Source organism: Salmo trutta, chromosome 7 (genome assembly GCF_901001165.1).
Source record: "Salmo trutta chromosome 7, fSalTru1.1, whole genome shotgun sequence".
Lineage (NCBI taxonomy): Eukaryota > Metazoa > Chordata > Actinopteri > Salmoniformes > Salmonidae > Salmo > Salmo trutta.
Window position 1 is genome coordinate 9,137,957 of NC_042963.1, and position 22,366 is coordinate 9,160,322.

The 22,366-nt window shown below is 43.9% G+C and overlaps 1 protein-coding gene across 1 annotated transcript; it reads left to right on the forward strand.

Annotated features, from left to right (window-relative positions):
* The first annotated feature begins 123 nt into the window (after positions 1–123).
* On the forward strand, positions 124–19,225 carry LOC115196670 (thyrotropin-releasing hormone receptor-like). Its single transcript, XM_029757512.1, has 3 exons — positions 124–654; positions 6,740–7,163; positions 18,558–19,225. Exons 1-3 carry the CDS (start codon positions 269–271, stop codon positions 19,203–19,205), a joined length of 1,458 nt encoding a protein of 485 aa, XP_029613372.1. The 5' UTR covers positions 124–268; the 3' UTR covers positions 19,206–19,225.
* The last annotated feature ends 3,141 nt before the right edge of the window (positions 19,226–22,366 follow it).

Sequence of the window (22,366 nt, forward strand, 5' to 3'; positions counted from 1 at the left end):
GGAAAATTAGCTTCAACATGTTAATTTGACTATTGAAGTCGAAGTAGATCCCTACAAGACTTCGAGGCTTTGAAGAGGAAGAACAAACAAAATATATCAACAGGCTGAAAGACAGACGGAACATAGTAAACCATTAAAAGGGATTACTATCATTAGAAACAAGTACACATACAGGGACACTTATTCCTACATTCCCACGCGTATCAGTTCATATGTCCTTCACTCTCTCGGTCTTACTCAAATAGAAACAAACTCCCTATCTGCAATCATGACAGAAAATGTAAGCTCAAGGATGGACACCCCAACCAACATTTCCTTGGTGGGCCCAGGGGACCCCATATCCCAGTCTCTGGAGTACAAGACTGTGGCAGTGTTCCTAGTTCTGCTGGTCTGTGGACTTGGCATTGTGGGTAATATCATGGTGGTTCTGGTGGTCCTCACCACGCGACACATGCGCACGCCCACCAACTGCTACCTGGTCAGCCTGGCCATAGCGGACCTGACCGTGCTGGTGGCCGCTGGTCTGCCTAATGTGTCAGACAGCCTGATGGGTACCTGGGTGTTTGGGCACGCTGGCTGCCTTGGTATCACCTACCTCCAGTATCTTGGCATCAATGTGTCCTCCTGCTCCATCACAGCCTTCACTGTGGAGAGGTAAGTGACACCTCAACTACCGTACCCCATTTGCACATCATTAAGTACCAGCCATATACAGTGCATTCGGAAAGTATTCAGACCCCTTGACTTTTTCCAATTGTTGATACATTACAGCCCTATTCTACAATAGATTAAATAGTTATTTTCCCCTCATCAGTCTACATACAATAACCCATAATGAAAAAAATACGTTTTTAGAAATGTATGCTAATTTATAAAAAAAAAGTCAAAACTGAAATATCACATTTACATAAGAATTCAAACCCTTTACTCAGTACTTTATTGAAGCACCTTTGGCAGCGATTACAGCCTCAAGTCTTCTTGAGTATGACGCTACAAGCTTGGAACACCTGTATTTGTGGAGTTTCTCCCATTCTTCTCTGCAGATCCTTTCAAGCGCTGTCAGGTTGGATGGGGAGTGTCGCTACACCGCTATTTTCAGGTCAATCCAGAGATGTTCAATCGGGTTCAAGCCCGGTCTCTGGCTGGGTCACTCAAGGACATTCAAAGACTTGTCCCGAAGCCACTCCTGCATTGTCTTGGCTCTGTGTTTATGGTTGTTGCCTTGTTGGAAGGTGAACCTTCACCCCAGTCTGAGGTCCTGAGTGCTCTGAAGCAGGTTTTCATCAAGGTTCTCTTTGTACTTTGCTCCGTTCATCTTTCCCACAATCCTGACTAGTCTCTCAGTCCCTGCCACTGAAAAACATCCCCACAGCATGATGCTGCCACCACCATGCTTCACCGTACGGAAGGTGCCAGGTTTCCTCTAGACGTGACGCTTGGCATTCAGGCTAAATACTTCAATCTTGGTTTCATCAGAACAGATAATCTTGTTTCTCATGGTCTGAGAGTCTTTTAGGTGCCTTTTGACAAAGCAGGGTGTCGTGCCTTTTACTGAAGAGTGGCTTCCGTCTGGCCACTCTACGATAAAGGCCTGATTGGTGGAGTGCTGCAGAGATGGTTGTCCTTCTGGAAGGTACTCCCATCTCCACAGAGGAACTCTGGAGCTTTGTCAGAGTGACCATCAGGTTCTTGGTCACCTCCCTGACCAAGGCCCTTGTCCCCTGGTTGCTCAATTTAGCCAGGCGGCCAGCTCTAGGAATAGTCTTGGTGGTTCCAAACTTCTTCCATTTAACAATGATGGAGGCCACTGTCTTCTTGGGGACCTTCAATGATACATACATTTTTTGTTACCCTTCCCTAGACCTGTACCTCAACACAATCCTGTCTTGGAGCTCTACAGAAAATTATTTTGACCTCATGGCTTGGTGTTTGCTCTGACATGCACTGTCAATTGGAGGACCTTATATAGACAGGTGTGTGCCTTTCCAAATCATGTCCAATCAACTGAATTTATCACATGTGGACTCCAATCAAATTGTAGAAACATCTCAAGGATGATCAATGGAAACAGGATACACCTGAGCTCAATTTCGAATGTCATAGTAAAAGGGTCTGTAGCAGTACTAGTCAAACGTTTGGACACACCTACTCATTCAAGGGTTCTTCTTTATTTTTACTATTTTCTACATTGTATGGAATAACACACATGGAATCATGTAGTAACCAAAAAGTGTTATAAACAAATTAAAATCTATTTTAGATTTTTGATTATTCCAAGTAGCCACTCTCTGCCTTGATGACAGCTTTTGCACACTCTCAGCATTCTCTCCACCAGCTTTACCTGGAATGCTTTTCCAACAGTCTTTAAGGAGTACCCACATACAGTGGGGGGGGAAAAGTATTTGATCCCCTGCTGATTTTGTATGTTTGCCCACTTACAAAGACATGATCAGTCTATAATTTTAATGGTAGGTTTATTTGAACAGTGAGAGACAGAATAACAACAAAAAAATCCAGAAAAACGCATGTCAAAAATGTTATAAAAGGATTTGCATTTTAATGAGGGAAATAAGTATTTGACCCCTCTGCAAAACATGACTTGGTACTTGGTGGCAAAACCCTTGTTGGCAATCACAGAGGTCAGACGTTTCTTGTAGTTGGCCACCAGGTTTGCACACATCTCAGGAGGGATTTTGTCCGACTCCTCTTTGCAGATCTTCTCCAAGTCATTAAGGTTTCGAGGCTGACGTTTGGCAACTCGAACCTTCAGCTCCCTCCACAGAATTTCTATGGGATTAAGGTCTGGAGACTGGCTAGGCCACTCCAGGACCTTAATGTCCTTCTTCTTAAGCCACACCTTTGTTGCCTTGGCCGTGTGTTTGGGTCATTGTCATGCTTGAATGCCCATCCACAACCCATTTTCAATGCCCTGGCTGAGGGAAGGAGGTTCTCACCCAAGATTTGACAGTACATGGCCCCGTCAAATGATGCAGTGAAGTTTTCCTGTACCCTTAGCAGAAAAACACCCCCAAAGCATAATGTTTCCACCTCCATGTTTGATGGTGGAGATGGTGTTGTTGGGGTCATAGGCAGCATTCCTTCTCCTCCAAACACGGCGAGTTGAGTTGATGCCAAAGAGCTCCGTTTTGGTCTCATCTGACCACAACACTTTCACCAGTTGTCCTCTGAGTCATTCAGATGTTCATTGGCAAACTTCAGACGGGCATCTCTCTCTGCGGATGACTTCGTCAACCATTTTGAAAAGAAGGCTGATGACATCCGATCCTCGTTTGCTAAGCCAAACGACACCGCTGGTCCTGCTCACACTGCCCTACCCTGTGCTTTGACCTCTTTCTCCCCTCTCTCTCCAGATGAAATCTCGCGTCTCGTGATGGCCGGCCGCCCAACAACCTGCCCACTTGACCCTATCCCCTCCTCTCTTCTCCAGACCATTTCCGGAGACCTTCTCCCCTACCTCACCTCGCTCATCAACTCATCCTTGACCGCTGGCTACGTCCCTTCCGTCTTTAAAAGAGCGAGAGTTGCACCCCTTCTGAAAAAACCTACACTCGATCCCTCCGATATCAACAACTACAGACCAGTATCCCTTCTTTCTTTTCTCTCCAAAACTCTTGAACGTGCCGTCCTTGGCCAGCTCTCCTGCTGACCCTGGACAACACCCTGTCGTTCTCCACTAACATCAAGGCGGTGACCCGATCCTGTAGGTTCATGCTCTACAACATTCGCAGAGTACGACCCTGCCTCACACAGGAAGAGGCGCAGGTCCTAGTCCAGGCACTTGTCATCTCCCGTCTGGATTACTGCAACTCGCTGTTGGCTGGGCTCCCTGCCTGTGCCATTAAACCCCTGCAACTCATCCAGAACGCCACAGCCCGTCTGGTGTTCAACCTTCCCAAGTTCTCTCACGTCACCCCGCTCCTCCGCTCTCTCCACTGGCTTCCAGTTGAAGCTCGCATCCGCTACAAGTCCATGCTGCTTGCCTACGGAGCTGTGAGGGGAACGGCACCTCCGTACCTTCAGGCTCTGATCAGGCCCTACACCCAAACAAGGGCACTGCGTTCATCCACCTCTGGCCTGCTCACCTCCCTACCTCTGAGGAAGCACAGCTCCCGCTCAGCCCAGTCAAAACTGTTCGCTGCTCTGGCACCCCAATGGTTGAACAAGCTCCCTCACAACGCCAGGACAGCGGAGTCAATCACCACCTTCCGGAGACACCTGAAACCCCACCTCTTTAAGGAATACCTGGGATAGGATAAAGTAATCCTTCTACCCCCCCCCCCCCCCGAAAGATTTAGATGCACTATTGTAAAGTGGTTGTTCCACTGGATATCTTAAGGTGAATGCACCAATTTGTAAGTCGCTCTGGATAAGAGCGTCTGCTAAATGACTTAAATGTAAATGTAAATGTAAATATGTGCTTTCTTGAGCAGGGGGACCTTGCGGGCGCTGCAGGATTTAAGTCCTTCACGGCGTAGTGTGTTACCAAATGTTTTCTTGGTGACTATGGTCCCAGCTGCCTTGAGATCATTGACAAGATCCTCCCGTGTAGTTCTGGGCTGATTCCTCACTGTTCCCATGATCATTGCAACTCCACGAGGTGAGATCTTGCATGGAGCCACAGGCCGAGGGATATTGACAGTTCTTTTGTGTTTCTTCCATTTGCGAATAATCGCACCAAATTTTGTCACCTTCTCACCAAGCTGCTTGGCGATGGTCTTGTTGCCCATTCCAGCCTTGTGTAGGTCTACAATCTAGTCCCTGATATCCTTGGAGAACTCTTTGGTCTTGGCCATGGTGGAGAGTTTGGAATCTGATTGATTGATTGCTTTTGTGGACATGTGTCTTTTTTACAGGTAACAAGCTGCGGTTAGGAGCACTCCCTTTAAGAGTGTGCTCCTAATCTCAGCTCGTTACCTGTATAAAAGACACCTGGGAGCCAGAAATCTTTCTGATTGAGAGGGGGTCAAATACTTATTTCCCTCATTAAAATGCAAATCAATTTATAACATTTTTGACATGCGTTTTTCTGGATTTTTGTTGTTATTATTCTGTCTCTCACTGTTCAAATAAACCTACCATTAAAATTACAGACTGATCCTTTCTTTATCAGTGGGCAAACGTACAAAATCAGCAGGGGATCAAATACTTTTTTCCCCCACTGTATGCTGAGCACTTGTTGGCATTTTCCTGTTTCCTGTTGAAAAACAAATGATAGTCCCATTAAGTGCAAACCAGATGGGATGCCGTATTGCTGCAGAATGCTGTGGTAGCCATGCTGCTTAAGTGTGCCTTGAATTCTAAATAAATCACAGACAATGTCACCAGCAAAGCAGCCCCCCACCATCACACCACCTCCTCCATGCTTCATGGTGGGAAACACACATGCGGAGATCATCCGTTCACCTACTCTGCGTCTCACAAAGAGAAGGCGGGTGGAACCAAAAATCTCATATTCGGACTCATCAGACCAAAGGACAGATTTTCAGTGGTCTAATGTCTATTGCTCGTGTTTCTTAGCCCAAGCAACTCTCTTCTTCTTATTGGTGTCTTATTGGCTCAGTTGGTAGAGCATGGTGTTTGCAATGCCAGGGTTGTGGGTTTGATTCCCACGGGGGACCAGGATGGAAAAAAATATATATGTATGAAATGTATGCATTCACTACTGTAAGTCGCTCTGGATAAGAGCATCTGCTAAATGACTAAAATGTAAATAAAGGCCTGATTCTCCTCTGAACAGTTGATGTTGAGATGTGTCTGTTAATTGAACTCTGTGAAGCATTTATTTCGGATGCAATTTCTGAGGCTGGTAACTCCAATGACCTTATCCTCTGCAGGAGAGGTAACTCTGGGTCTTTCTTTCCTGTGGTGGTCCTCACGAGAGCCAGTTTCATCATAGTGCTTGGTGGTTTTTGCAACTGCACTTGAAGAAACTTTCAAAGGTCTTGAAATGTTCCCGATTGACTGATCTTCATGTCTTAAAGTAATGACGAACTGTCATTTCTCTTTGCTTATTTTAGCTGTTCTTGCCATAATATAGACTTGGTCTTTTAACAAATAGTCCTATCTTCTGTATACCACCCCTAACGTGTCACAACACAACTGACTGGCTCAAATGCATTAAGAAGGAATGAAATTCCACAAATTAACTTTTAACAAGGCACACCTGTTAATTTAAATTCATTCCAGGTGTCTGTCTCAACCAGCTTCATGAGTTAATGTCAACAGTGTGTAAAGCTGTCATTAAGGCAAAGAGTGGCTACTTCGATGAATCTCAAATATAAAATATATTTTGATTTGTTTAACACCTTTTTTTGTTACTACATGTTTCCATATGTGTTATTTCATAGTGTTGATGTCTTCACTATTATTCTACAATGGAGAAAATAGTACAAATAAAGAAAAGCCCTTGAATGAGTAGGTGTGTCCAGACTGTATGTAAATAAGGTATTTCTCTTTTCTTATACATTTGCAAACATTTCTAAAAACCTATTGTGGCTTTGTCATTATCGGGTATTGTGTGTAGATTGATGAGGAAACATTTTTATTTAATCAATTTTAGAATAAGACTGTAACATAACAAAATTTGGAAAAAGGGCCAAGGGGTCTGAATGCTTTCCCAATGCACTGTATACAAAAAATATCTGAATAATTTACTGTATAAACGTCTCTGTAGAACAACATGCCAAAGAGTCTATTGTTTGTTCTTCTCCATTTCCAGGTACATTGCTATCTGCCACCCAATGAGGGCCCAGACAGTGTGTACGTTGTCCCGGGCCAAGCGGATCATAGCAGGGGTGTGGGTGTTAACCTGTGTCTACTGCATGCTGTGGTTCTTCCTGGTGGACATCCAGGTAATGAAGGACAGCACCATACAGTGTGGCTACAAGGTGTCCCGTGACCTCTACCTCCCCATTTACCTCCTTGACTTTGCCATCTTCTACGTGATCCCTCTGCTCCTGGCCATAGTCCTGTATGGTCTCATTGCCCGCGTCCTGTACCTCAACCAACTCCCCAACCGGCCCGACGCGGGTACAGTCTCTGCTGGCGCCACCACGCTCCGCAGGAGCTGCAAAGAACCAGCAGACGAAGGAAAAGGGGGTCGTCAGGGCCGCCCGAAGAGTGTGCTCTTCTCCAGGAAACAGGTGTGTGTGTCAACGAATATGGAGCACCCTTTATTTTATGTAACCTTTATTTTGACAGTGAGTCATAGCTTACTGAGACCAAATTATCTTCCACAGAGGAGCCTTGTAATTACAACGAATATACAAATCACACTAAGAAAAGCAAAACAGAGACACAATTCAATCATAGAAAAACACAATCTTCAGTAAAAGGGTCCTCAATCAGCTGTCTGAATGGCCAGCAGTTTCTATTATGTCAGTCACTGACAGTCACTCAATTTGCCATGTCAGCCAACAATTTTTGGATTTGTAGTGTGCCAGTGTCCTCTACTGTCTCCTTTCTCATTATTTTGTTCAAAATAGTAGATCATAAACACTTTGTGTTTCAATTATTCAAAAACAAAGGATTCTTCACCCGGTAGTAGTTCTGAAAAGTTGTCTATAGTCATTTCCATATTGATTACCAGAGTTTTTGCCAATGACCTAGAACAAGAATTCGATCAATTGATTTAAAAGGAAAATGGTGTTGCTAAATTAGTCTAGCCAGCTATCTAAACTTGTAGTAATTATGGCACATGCCCAGGGGCCCTGACCTCCAGGGGGCCCCCATTTATTTTGTCACTCTCACTCAGATATCATATTAACATGGCATAAGTTATGACAAAATGTGTAGAATTGCTGGAATTTAGCATTAAAACGTGTTATGTTCCCCAGCAAGAAAACAAAATACTGTCACTCTAACAGAAGTGGGAACTAACAAAGAGTCACTGACAACAGGCAAAACGAAACAGGTGGGGTTTTAGGAAGGGTTCTAAAAGACACTCATGGAGGTGTCCACTGAAAGTTAACTAGCAACAACAACTGGAATCTAAAAGACACCCACCATGTGCGGCCACACAAAAGAGAAACGCACACCAAACTTGAAGACAGGAAGCAAACCAAAAAGTTGAGCAAAACAAAAACAGGGAGGATCAGATAAAAGGATTGTTTGTCTAGAAATTAAAATAGGGAGCGCCAACTAAAGGTGTTAACCCTCCACATCTCTCAAGACCACTGGAGCACTAGGTCAGCCACTCTTGAATACCATTAGGGCCAGCAAAGGTGAAACACCTTCCCACTAATGAGATGGCAACCAGCACAGGTGTAACACATACTGACTAACAATGTGATGCCAAACGGTGCGCCTAACTCATCAATATGCTTTTTGAAAGATAGCTTTCATCAATCCAGATGCCCAGATATTTATAATTTGGCATAATCAATGTGGGCACCATCCAATGCAAAAATCATCAGATGCATTTTTTTGTGTTTTGGAATATAATATACTTGATTCAGACAGAATACACCACGCATTCATTCAACCATAAGAAAAAGATTACAATACATACAATATGTTAGTCTTGGCATTAGGCTCTGCTCCTTCAGGGTATCTCACTGCCTCATGTTGAAGGCCCAGTGCGGTCAAAAACGTGTATTTATATATACAAAAGTATGTGGACACTCCTTCAAAATTGTATGGATTTGGCTATTTCAGCCAGACCCGTTGCTGACAGGTGTACAAAATTGAGCCCACAGCCATGCAATCTCCATAGACAAACATTGACAGTAGAATGGCCTTACTGAAGAGCTCAGTGACTTTCAACGTGACACCATCATAGGATGCCACCTTTCCAACAAGTCAGTTTGTCACATTTATGCCCTGCTAGATTTCTCTCCACCCCATGACAAAATGCGTAGAATTGCTGGAAATGTGTGTTTTTTTATGTATTATTTCTTATATTGATAGGCCAGAAAGTGTTAAGTGTTATTACATACAGCCGGAAATAACTATTGGATATCAGCGCGACGTCAATTTACCAGCACTATGACCAGGAATACGACTTTCCCGAAGTGGATCCTTTGTCCGCAACACCCAGGGCATTTCAACTGATTCCAGAGGCCGACCCAAAACAACGCCGCCGGAGAAGAGGGAGACAGAGCGGCCTTCTGGTCAGACTTCGGAGTTGTGCACACCAACCCCCGCTTCCGAGTATATTACTCGCTAATGTCCAGTCCTTGGATAACAAGTTTGATGAAATCGGGGCAAGAGTTGCTTTCCAGAGAGACATCAGAGATTGTAACATACTCTGTTTCACAGAAACATGGCTCTCTCGGGATATGCTGTCAGAGTCAATACAGCCACGGGATTCTCAGTGCGTCACGCCGACAGGAATAAACATCTCTCCGGGAAGCAGAATGGCGGGGGGTGTATGTTTCATGATTAACGACTCATGGTGTAATTGTAACAACATACAGGACTCAAGTTATTTTGTCCACCTGACCTAGAATTCCTCACAATCAAATGCAGACCATATTATCACCCACGAGAATTCTCTTAGATTATTGTCACAGCCGTGTATATCCCCCTTCAAGCCGATACCACAACGGCCCTCAAGGAACTTCACTGGACTTTATGCAAACTGGAAACCATATATCCTGAGGCTCCATTTATTGTAGCTGGGGATTTTAACAAAGCAATTTTGAAAACAAGGCTACCTAAATTCTATCAGCATATCGACTGTAGCACTCGTGCTGGAAAAACACTGGACCACTGTTACTCTAACTTCCGCGATGCATACAAGGGCCTCTCTCGCCCTCCTTTCGGCAAATCTGACCACGACTCCATTTTGCTCCTCCCTTCCTACAGACAGATGCTCAAAAAGGAAGCACCCGTGCCAAGGACTATTCAACGCTGGTCTTACCAATTGAAATCCACGCTTAAAGATTGTTTTGATCACGCGGACTGAGATATGTTCCGGGTAGCCTCAGAGAATAATATCAATGTATACGCTGATTCGCTGAGTGAGTTTTTATAAGGAAGTGTATAGGAGATGTTGTACCCACTGTGACTACTAAAACCTGCCCAAACCAGAAACCATTGATAGATGGCGGCATTCGCGCAAAACCACCACATTTAACCAGGGAAAGGTGACTGGGAATATGGCAAATACAAAGAGTGTAGTTATTCCCTCCGCAAGGCAATTAAACAAGCAAAATGTGAGCATAGAGACAAAGTGGAGTCGCAATTCAACAGCTCAGACACGAGATGTAAGTGGCAGGGTCTAGAGACAATCACAAGCTACAAAAGGAAGCCAGCCACGTCACGGACACCGACGTCTTGCTTCCAGACAAACTAAACACCTTCTTTGCCCCCTTTGAGGATAATATAGTGCCACCGACATGGCCCGCTACCAAGGACTGTGAGCTCTCCTTCTCCGTGTTAACACTCGCATGGCTGCAGGCCCAGACGGAATCCCTAGCCGCGTCCTCAGCGCATGGGTAGACCAGCTGGCTGGTATGTTCACGGACATTTTCAATCTCTCCCTATCCCAGTCTGCTGTCCCCACTTGCTTCAAGATGTCCACCATTGTTCCTGTACCCAAGAAAGCAAAGGTAACTGAACTAAATGACTTTCGCCCCGTTGCATTCACTTCTGTTATTATTTATTTTTTATTTAACCTTTATTTAACCAGGTAGGCCAGTTGAGAACAAGTTCTCATTTACAACTGCAACCTGGCCAAGATAAAGCAAAGCAGTGCGACACAAACAGCACAGAGTTACACATGGGATAAACAAACGTACAGTCAATAACACAATAGAAAAATCTATATACAGTGTGTTCAAATGTAGTGAGATTAGGGAGGTAAGGCAATAAATAGGCCATAGTGTCGAAATAATTACAATTTAGTAATTAAACACTGGAGTGATAGTTGTATAGAAGATGAATGTGCAAGTAGAGATACTGGGTGCAAAGGAGCAAAAAATAAATAACAATATGGGGATGAGGTAGTTGGGTGGACTATTTACAGATGGGCTGTGTACAGGTGTAATGATCAGTAAGCTGCTCTGACAGCTGATGCTTAAAGTTAGTGAGGGAGATATAAGGCTCCAGCTTCAGGGATTTTTGCAATTCGTTCCAGTCATTGGCAGCAGAGAACTGTAAGGAAAGGCGGCCAAAGGAGGAGTTGGCTTTGGGGATAACCAGTGAAATATACCTGCTGGAGTGCGTGCTACGGATGGGTGCTGCTATGGTGACCAGTGAGCTAAGATAAGGCGGGGCTTTAACTAGCAAAGACTTATACATGACCTGTTGCCTGTTGATCTCGTCGCTGTACTTCCCTCGCTGCTTCCACCTGTTCCCATGGGAGGCGATCCATTCCGGCCTGGATTTCCTCCCACGTCCAGGATCCTTTTCCCTCCAGTATGTCCTCCCAAGTCCATTTCTCCTGCTGCTCCATTCCACGCTGCTTGGTCCTTTTATGGTGGGTTATTCTGTCATGGCTGTTCGAAGGAGCGGACGTGTTCGTAGTTCCACATATTTATTAAACGTGAAACTGAATGCAATACACTTAAATACTTCAATATACAAAAACAACAAACCGTGACGCAGAGAGGAAAACGCACTACTCAAAACATAATAACCCACAAACAACAATGAGAAAAACCCCTACTTAAATATGATCTCTAATCAGAGGCAATGAGGATCAGCTGTCTCCAATTTTTTTTTTTTTTTTTCACCTTTATTTAACCAGGTAGGCAAGTTGAGAACAAGTTCTCATTTATAATTGCGACCTGGCCAAGATAAAGCAAAGCAGTTCGACAACATACAACAACACAGAGTTACACATGGAGTAAACAACATACAGTCAATAATACAGTAGAAAAAAAAAAATGAGCAATGATGTGAGATAAGGGAGGTAAAAGCAAAAAAATGCCATGGTGGCAAAGTAAATAAAGTATAGCAAGAAAAACACTGGAATGGTAGATTTGTAGTTTGAAGAAAGTTCAAAGTTCAAATATAAATAATATGGTGCAAAGGAGCAAAATAAATAAAATAAATAAATACAGTAGGGGAAGAGGTAGTAGTTTGGGCTAAATTATAGATGGGCTATGTACAGGTGCAGTGATCTGTGAGCTGCTCTGACAGCTGGTGCTTAAAGCTAGTGAGGGAGATAAGTGTTTCCAATTTCAGAGATTTTTGTAGTTCGTTCCAGTCGTTGGCAGCAGAGAACTGGAAGGAGAGACAACCAAAGGAGGAGTTGGCTTTAGGGGTGACCAGAGAGATATACCTGCTGAAGCGCGTGCTACAGGTGGGTGCTGCTATGGTGACCAGTGAGCGGAGATAAGGGGGGACTTTACCTAGCAGGGTCTTGTAGATGACCTGGAGCCAATGTGTTTGGCGACGATTATGAAGTGAAGGCCAGCCAACGAGAGCATACAGATCGCAGTGGTGGGTTGTATATGGGGCTTTGGTGACAAAACGGATGGCACTGTGATAGACTGCATCCAGCTTGTTGAGTAGGGTATTGGAGGCTATTTTGTAAATGACATCGCCGAAGTCGAGGATTGGTAGGATGGTCAGTTTTACGAGGGTATGTTTGGCAGCATGAGTGAAGGATGCTTTGTTGCGAAATAGGAAGCCAATTCTAGATTTCACTTTGGATTGGAGATGATTGATGTGAGTCTGGAAGGAGAGTTTACAGTCTAACCAGACACCTAGGTATTTGTAGTTGTCCACAAATTCTAAGTTAGAACCGTCCAGAGAAGTTATGCTGGATGGGCGGGCAGGTGCAGGCAGCGATCGGTTGAAGAGCATGCATTTAGTTTTACTTGTGTTTAGGAGCAGTTGGAGGCCACGGAAGGAGAGTTGAATGGCATTGAAGCTCGTCTGGAGGGTTGTTAACACAGTGTCCAAAGAAGGGCCAGAAGTATACAGAATGGTGTCGTCTGCGTAGAGGTGGATCAGAGATTCACCAGCAGCAAGAGCGACATCATTTATGTATACAGAGAAAAGAGTTGGCCCAAGAATTGAACCCTGTGGTACCCCCATAGAGACTGCCAGAGGTCCAGACAGTAGGCCCTCCGATTTGACACACTGAACTCTGTCAGAGAAGTAGTTGGTGAACCAGGCGACGCAATCGTTTGAGAAACCAAGGCTACTAAGTCTGCCGATGAGGATGTGGTGATTAACAGAGTCAAAAGCTTTGACCAGGTCAATGAATACGGCAGCACAGTATTGTTTCTTATCGATGGTGGTTACGATGTCGTTTAGGACCTTGAGCGTGGCTGAGGTGCACCCATGACCAGCTCTGAAACCAGATTGCATAGCGGAGAGGGTGCGGTGGGATTCGAAATAGTCGGTAATCTGTTTGTTGACTTGGCTTTCGAAGACCTTAGAAAGGCAAGGTAGGATGGATATAGGTCTGTAGCAATTTGGGTCAAGAGTGTCACCTCCTTTGAAGAGGGGGATGACAGCAGCTGCTTTCCAATCTATGGGAATCTCAGACGACACGAAAGAGAGGTTGAACAGGCTAGTAATAGGGGTTGCAATAATTTCGGCAGATAATTTTAGAAAGAAAGGGTCCAGATTGTCAAGCCCAGCTGATTTGTAGGGGTCCAGATTTTGCAGCTCTTTCAGAACATCAGCTGAATGGATTTGGGAGAAGGAGAAATGGGGGAGGTTTGGGCGAGTAGCTGTGGGGGGTGCAGTGCTGTTGAATGCAGTAGGGGTAGTTAGGTGGAAAGCATGGCCAGCCGTAGAAAAATGCTTATTGAAATTCTCAATTATAGTGGGCTTATCGGTGGTGACAGAGTTTCCTATCCTCAGTGCAGTGGGCAGTTGGGAGGAGGTGTTCTTATTCTCCATGGACTTTACAATGTCCCAGAATTCTTTAGAGTTGGAGTTGCAGGAAGCAAATTTTTTGTTTGAAAAAGCTAGCCTTGGCGTTTCTAACTGCCTGTGTGTATTGGTTTCTAACTTCCCTAAAAAGTTGCATATCGTGGGGGCAGTTCGATGCTAATGCAGAACGCCACAGGATATTTTTGTGTTGGTTAAGGGCAGTCAGGTCTGGGGAGAACCAAGGGCTATATCTGTTCCTGGTTCTAAATTTCTTGAAAGGGGCATGCTTATTTAAGATGGAGAGGAAGGCATTTTTAAAATATAACCAGGCATCCTCTACTGACGGGATGAGGTCAATATCCTTCCAGGATACCAGGGCCAGGTCGATTAGAAAGGCTTGCTCGTTGAAATGTTTCAGGGAGCGTTTGACAGTGATGAGTGGAGGTCGTTTGACCGCTGACCCATTACGGGTGCAGGCAATGAGGCAGTGATCGCTGAGATCTTGGTTGAAAACAGCAGAGGTGTAATTAGAGGGCACATTGGTTAGGATGATATCTATGAGGGTGCCAGAGTTTGCGGCTTTGGGGTTGTACCTGGTGGGTTCATTAATAATTTGTGTGAGATTGAGGGCATCAAGCTTGGATTGTAGAATGGCTGGGGTGTTAAGCATGTCCCAGTTTAGGTCGCCTAGTAGCACGAGCTCTGAAGATAGATGGGGGGCAATCAGTTCACATATGGTGTCCAGAGCACAGCTAGGGGCCGAGGGGGGTCTATAGCAGGCGGCAACGGTGAGAGACTTGTTTTTGGAGAGATGGATTTTTAGAAGTAGAAGTTCAAATTGTTTGGGTACAGACCTGGATAGCAGGACAGAACTCTGCAGGCTATCTCTGCAGTAGATTGCAACACCGCCCCCTTTGGTCGTTCTATCTTGTCTGAAAACGTTGTAGTTAGGGATGATGATTTCACAGTTTTTGGTGGACTTCCTAAGCCAAGATTCAGACACAGCTAGGACATCCGGGTTGGCAGAGTGTGCTAAAGCAGTGAATAGAACAAACTTAGGGAGGAGGCTTCTAATGTTAACATGCATGAAACCAAGGCTATTACGGTTACAGAAGTCATCAAAAGAGAGCGCCTGGGGAGTAGGAGTGGAGCCAGGCACTGCAGGGCCTGGATTCACCTCTACATCCCCAGAGGAGCAGAGAAGAATAAGTATGAGGGTACGGCTAAAAGCTATAAGAATTGGTCGTCTGTGACGTCCAGAATAGAGAGAAAAAGGAGCAGGTTTCTGGGGGCGATAAAATAGCTTCAAGGTATAATGTACAGACAAAGGTATGGTGGGATGTGAGTACAGAGGAGGTAAACCTAGGCATTTAGTGATTATGAGAGAGATATTGTCTCTAGAAACATCATTGAAACCAGAAGATGTCATAGCATGTGTGGGTGGAGGAACTGAGAGGTTGGATAAGGTATAATGAGCAGGGCTAGAGGCTCTACAGTGAAATAAGCCAATAAACACTAACAAGAACAGCAATGGACAAGGGATATTGACATTAAGGAGAGGCATGCTTAGCCGAGTGATCAGAGGGTCCAGTGAGATTCAGACAGCTAGCCGGGCCATAGGTAGCAAGCTGGTGGAAGATGGGAGGGAGGTCTGTTTTTAGCCACCTCGTGCGTTTCCGTCTGTGGGTTAGTGGGGTTCCGTGTGGAAGGGGGGACCTGTCCAAGTTGGCAAAATAGTTAGTTATAGTGGCCCAAGAAAAGTGTCCGATAGACCTATTCAGATCGCAGCCGAAAAGACAACTAACGATTAGCCGGCCGCAGATGGGCGATCAGGTTACGTCGCGACGGAGGGGCCAGTTGGATAACTCCCTCGGGCAGATAACGTCGGTGGTCCAGTCGTGAAGACCCGATGGGGCTCCGCATCGGCAGTAAAACGGGTCAGGATAGGTGAGTTGTAGCCGAGGAGACACTTCAGCTGGCTAGCTCAGGAACAGCCCACGAGTGGCTGACGGAACTCCTCAGCTGGCTAGCTGGCCAGCTCCGCAATAATGTGTGTTAATTCCGTGACCGACGTTGCCAATTGTCACTCAGGTAGCAGCTAGTTAGCTGCAAGATCCAGGTGTAAATGTCCAGAGCCTGCGGTAGAAATCGGGGAAAGGAGAGAGAATAGGTCCGATATGCTCTGGTCTGAGTCGCGCTGTACAAAAACTGGCGATAGCTTTTCGAGCTAATGGACAGCTGAGGACGGCTAACCGTGGCTAGCTGAACTTCAACGTTAGCCAGTGAAAATGGCTAACCTCTGGCTAGCTTCTGTTGTGGAATTCAGATGAGGTAAATAATACTTTTTTTTTGTTTGTTTTTTTAAAATTGGTGAGGCGGGTTGCAGGAGAGTGCTTTGAGGTTGAGTATTTGAATAAAAAAATGTAAAAAGATAAGTGAAGAAAAAAATATGTAAATATATATATACACGAGACACGACAGGACGTCTGAACTGCTACGCCATCTCAAACAATCCCAACATAGAAATAGAAAACTAGAACATAAACATAGAGTTAGGAAAAATAGAACTACCCAAAACACCCCGTCACGCCCTGCCCTACTCTACTATAGAAAATGACATCTTACTAGGGTCAGGACGAGACAGATTTATTTCAGCTTTTATTTATTTCATCACATTCCCAGTGGGGCAGAAGTTTACATACACTCAATTAGTATTTGGTAACATTACCTTTAAATGGTTTAACTTCGGTCAAACGTTTTGGGTAGCCTTCCACAAGCTTCCCACAATAAGTTGGGTGAATTTTGGCCCATTCCTCCTGACAGAGCTGGTGTAACTGAGTCAGGTTTGTAGGCCTCCTTGCTCGCACACGCTTTTTCAGTTCTGCCCACAAATTGCCTATGGGATTGAGGTCAGGGCTTTGTGATGGCCACTCCAATACCTTGACTTTGTTGTCCTTAAGCCATTTTGCCACAACTTCGGAAGTATGCTAGGGGTCATTGTCCACTTGGAAGACCCATTTGCGACCAAGCTTTAACTTCCTGACTGATGTCTTGAGATGTTGCTTCAATATATCCACATCATTTCCCTTCCTCATGCTGCCATCTATTTTGTGAAGTGCACGAGTCCCTCCTGCAGCAAAGCACCCCCACAACATGATGCTGCCACCCCCGTGCTTCACTGTTGGGATGGTGTTCTTCGGCTTGCAAGCGTCCCCCTTTTTCCTCCAAACATAATGATCGTGATTATGGCCAAACAGTTCTATTTTTGTTTCATCAGACCAGAGGACATTTCTCCAAAAAGTACGAACTTTGTCCTCATGTGAGGTTGCAAACCGTAGTCTGGCATTTTTATGGCGGTTTTGGAGCAGTGGCTTCTTCCTTGCTGAGCAGCCTTTCAGGTTATGTCGATATAGGACTCGTTTTACTGTGAATATAGATACTTTTGTACCTGTTTCCTCCAGCATCTTCACAAGGTCCTTTGCTGTTGTTCTGGGATCGATTAGCACTTTTCGCACCAAAGTACGTTCATCTCTAGGAGACAGAACGCGTCTCCTTCCTGAACGGTATGAAGGCTGCGGGGTCCCATGGTGTTTATACTTGCGTACTATTGTTTGTACAGATGAACGTGGTACCTTCAGGCATTTGGAAATTGCTCCCTAGGATAAACCAGACTTGTGGAGGTCTACAATTTCTTTGGCTGATTTCTTCTGATTTTCCCATGATGTCAAGCAAAGAGGCACTGAGTTTGAAGGTAGGCCTTGAAATACATCCACAGGTACACCTCCAATTGACTCAAATGATGTCAATTAGCCAATCAGAAGCTTCTAAAGCCATGACATCATTTTCTGGAATTTTCCAAGCTCTTTAAAGGCACAGTCAACTTAGTGTATGTACATTTCTGACCCACTGGAATTGTGATACAGTGAATTATAAGTGAAGTCTGTAAGCAATTGTTGGAAAGATTACTTGTGTCATGCACAAAGTAGATATCCTAACCGACTTGCCAAAACTATAGTTTGTTAACAAGAAATCTGTGGAGTGGTTGAAAAACAAGTTTTAATGACTCCAACAAAGTCATAAAATCTGATTTTAAACCTATCCCTAACCTTAACCACACTGCTAACCCTAATGCATAACCCTAACCTTAAATTAAGACCAAAAAGCTCATTTTTATTGCCATACATTTTTACAATAATATTCAATTATACTTTGGAGCTGGCCCATCTAGCGGAAATTGCTCAGTTATGACTCAAGGACACGACTCATCCCAATAAATGTCAACCTGCCTCTTTTGTGTTGCCATGATCAAACGTAGGAAGACTAAAAAAGGTGGCCATGCTTCAACGACACAGTTATGTTTAAAATTCATACAGATAGAAAGGTGAGCAGGGGATAAAAGAAAGCCTGTGCCATTGTTTGGGAGTGATAAGGCTAATGAGTGGTGGTTACGGTGGTTCTTTCTATCTGTCTCACCGGGGTTCTGGAATGTCTGCCTGTGTGCTGTCACCATGGTCACAAAGCCAGGGGCTGAGTGATCCTACTGTACTCCCTCTCTGATTTCTTTGAGGATATGCCTAGCTCTCAGATGGGGGCCTGTTCTCCCTAAGTCACTCAGGGCCCCTGGGGCCTCTTAGACCCAATCCACTCTGGCTGAGAGTGGCCAAAGTGTGTCTGTTTGCTTAAACCAAGCCTCACACAGATAAACACCAATTGTGTTAATGATACTGCTGGTCTCACCTCTCCTGTCTCTCCCACAGGTCACTAAGATGCTGTCAGTGGTGGTGATCCTGTTCGCCTTACTGTGGATGCCCTACCGGACCTTGGTCCTTATTAACTCCTTCGTTGACACACCTTACCTGGACGCCTGGTTTGTACTGTTCTGTCGAATTTGTATGTATGCCAACAGTGCCATCAACCCTGTAGTGTACAACCTGATGTCTCAGAAGTTCCGTTCAGCATTCCGCGGTCTCTCCCAGTGCCAGAGGCAGGAGGCCCACTGTACACTCTCCATGAACCAGACCGGCTACAGCGTGGCCAGGGACCCACGCACCTCCCAACAGACTAGCAACGGGACCAAACAGGGGGCAAGGAGAGTGACCTGCACTGACACTGTGACAGAGTGGCAGAGCAAAGACACCTTCTCAGCCCAAGAGAGGAAGGATCTGGATCACCTGAAGGAAGCGAGGAAAGACACAAGCTTTGGTGAGACCAACTCCACACGTGGGCAATCTGAGACCAACTCCACACCTGGGCAATCTGAGACCAACTCCACACCTGGGCAATCTGAGACCAACTCCACATATGGGCAAACTGAGATCAACTCCACATCTGGGCAAACTGAGATCAAAGCCACACCTGGGCAACCTGAGATGAGTGAGGCAGGAATTAATCACACAGTGCTGTAGATAAAACAAGCTTGCTTTAACATGAGGAAGTGAGTATTCTTCATTCGCCAATCCAAACAAATTTTGGTAACATATCAAGCCCTTTAGGGCAAGGTTTCTTAAACTATGGGTCGGGACCCAAAGTGGGTCCTGGGCATTGTACATCTACGTATATACAGTAATTCTTCTTTTAATTTGAGTTGTTGAAGGATGATTTGAATAACATGAAGACGGTCAATTTCTCATTTGGGTTTCAAGCTGAAAAAGTTTAAGAACCCCTGCTTTATGGTATTGCAGGATGTATTAGAATGGAAAAGTAATCCATATCATTACCCTTGAATAAGCACTAACACCTATTGCAGAATGAAAAGATTCAGCCAATTAACAGTATTATAATTTAGGATTCTGGGTTTTTGGCTGATCGTAAAAACCATCATCAACACCTAACTCCTCTGCAGAGTGTTATGGGTCACTCCCAAGGATCACTGCCGTGCTACTCTGCTCTTGTTAGTACATTTCATTAGGTACACTTCTCATTAGGTTGTTACACTCAAAGGGAAAGAGGAATAACATGACTAACTGACTGCCTTTAAAGGGCAATTTCACCACTTTTCAACCTAATTTTCATTATCCCAAGCACAATACCAGTGTCTACATATGTGAAAACAACACATTTCTAAGTTTGATATAAAAAAAAATATAAAGCTAGAAAGTTCTACCCCTTGACCCAGGGACAACACTGTACAGCACCGCCATTTGTTCTGCATAAAAGCCCCAGCTCAGAGCATAGGACATTTTGCTATCATTTTATCTCCACTTTGCCAAGAGATGAATTTGAATGTTTTGGGCCACGTGAGAAAGTTGGAATGGGTGGGGTAACCGGAGTTAGTGATCCATTCATTTGTGGCTGAATGGTATTCAACAAAAGCAACCAGAGTATACAAATGCCCATAGATGTTTAACGTTTGTGTTAATATCTGGATTAACGGATAAAAATGATCCATTAACAATGTTTGGAGAAGTGGGGATATTAGGATGCTGGCCTTTGATTCAAAGTGGTTCACCACGCAGCAAAAATTAGTTCAAGTCGTTGCATTATTGAAAGAGTGGATCATCTTCTACACATTCACACCTCATGATGAGTCATGGTCCCAGCCCAGGCTGAGTCTCTTTCAAATTGCTCCTTAACATTACAGATCCTGAATAAAAGGGGAATGTGTGCAATTAACTAATACTGTAATGAGAATCCCACTTTAGTTTCAATCATTTCTAGCTAGTAGCAATCAAGATATGAGTAAGCTCTGTCAATATGAGTAAGCTTTGCAGCTTTTTACTACGGATAGTTATAGCGCCAGAGAGTTATGGATGATCTGTGCCATTGTATTTTTCCTGACAGAAGTCTACAGGTGGCTGACTGTGGCTCCCTCAATGCCTGAGTGTCTGTATTTACTATAGAGAGTCCAGCCAACTCTGATCGCTCCCTGTAGTGCAGTTGCCCTGGATGGAGATACATGACCTATATGGTTGTAGTCACTGTTGTGAGACGGTTACTGTACTAGATTGGGAACAGGAGCAGATATGTAATATAATGTACATTTAGGAAACTGGAGTAAAATACTGAATAGATGGCTACGTGTTTTATTTGAATGTTTGTACATTATTTTAGGGGTTAGATTAGCTTTAATATTGCAGATAGATTGTGGGTTCCATCAATGTAGTTGTTTGCATTATTTCCAATGCCCCATATATTTCTTTCTTTCTTATTTTTCAATATATTTTCCTTTATTATTATTTCCCCTAACCCTACCTCCCCTCCCCGAATTGGATAAAACTAATGGACAACAATATTTAGGCTTCTACTTCCAGCTTATACATACTATATACATTTTATGGACACGGGACACGATACATGGTACCTTTTACATTAGTTATAAAAAATGTTTTTACCCTTCAGCTACCATCAACCCCTCCCATCTCTCTCTAAAAACTACCCAGCATTACTAAAAGTACTATTATATTATTGATCGACTGATGGCCCAGCAGTGCTATTTGCAAAGATAGCTTCAAGTAAATGTTGTGATTTTTCAGCCATTCCTGAACCTGCGACCAAAAAAAAGCTACATATGGACAGTACCAAAACAAGTGATCTAATGATTCTGTCTCTACGCAGCAAAATCTACAGAGCTGGGATGGTTGTATCCCCCATATACATAACATTCTATTGGTTGCAAGAATTTTGTATAATAATTTTAATTATACAAATAAAATAAAAACTCCAACATTGTTTTGTGTATCATAAACCCTGGCTGGCTACATGTTCCATTGCTGATTTCAACCCTGGAACATATATGTAATCATACGGTAATGTCAGACAGATACAGGTGTCCCGGGTGATCTTACATGTGGTGCTCCAATCCCAGTGGTCGTCAGACTATTACGTTTTATTAAGCAAATATGAACACCTGTAAGAGTAAAAGTAAGCCTAATGGTCTGCATGTACAGATCTGCTATCTTAATTGTATCACTCTGTTTAGTGTAGTGTATTCAAGGTTTACAAAGGCTTCTAATATTTATAATTTCCACTTTAAAAATGTCAGACTTGATTTTTCCTAACGAAAAATGTATCAACCCTGACAAAAATGTCAATTTATTATAATCCTCATAATAATTCACATTTACTGTTGCTGCAGGATTATTTGCCTGCTGTGAGAAGCAGGGTCAAATTAAGATACTGCATCTGTATATCCCTGGATCTCCTGAAAACAAAAGATATAGCATTAATTCATGAGTATAATGGAGGGAGTTGAATGCAGTTTGAGGTATCACTTGTGTGGAGGTGATGTGGGAACACACGTGATTAATTTCAAAGCTCTAACAATGTGCTATTCATTTTTAGGGGGACAAATAAGGCTTAAAGCTAAAATCCTTCATTGAAACAATAACAATGTGTTATCCCTGTGGACATCGGAGAGTTGGAGTTAAGGTCAGAATTAATGGAGGATTGGCCGCTGTGGGTGAAAACCTAGCACTTGAAGAAAGAGGAAATTAGGGATATATGTATAACTATTTATCTACAGGTAGTGTAGATGTGAGCAAAACAATGTATGTAGTAGTAAAAGTATTGTTGTTTGCTAGTTTAATCCAATCAGGGTAGGGATGGTAGGGTTAGGGGGGAAAAAGTA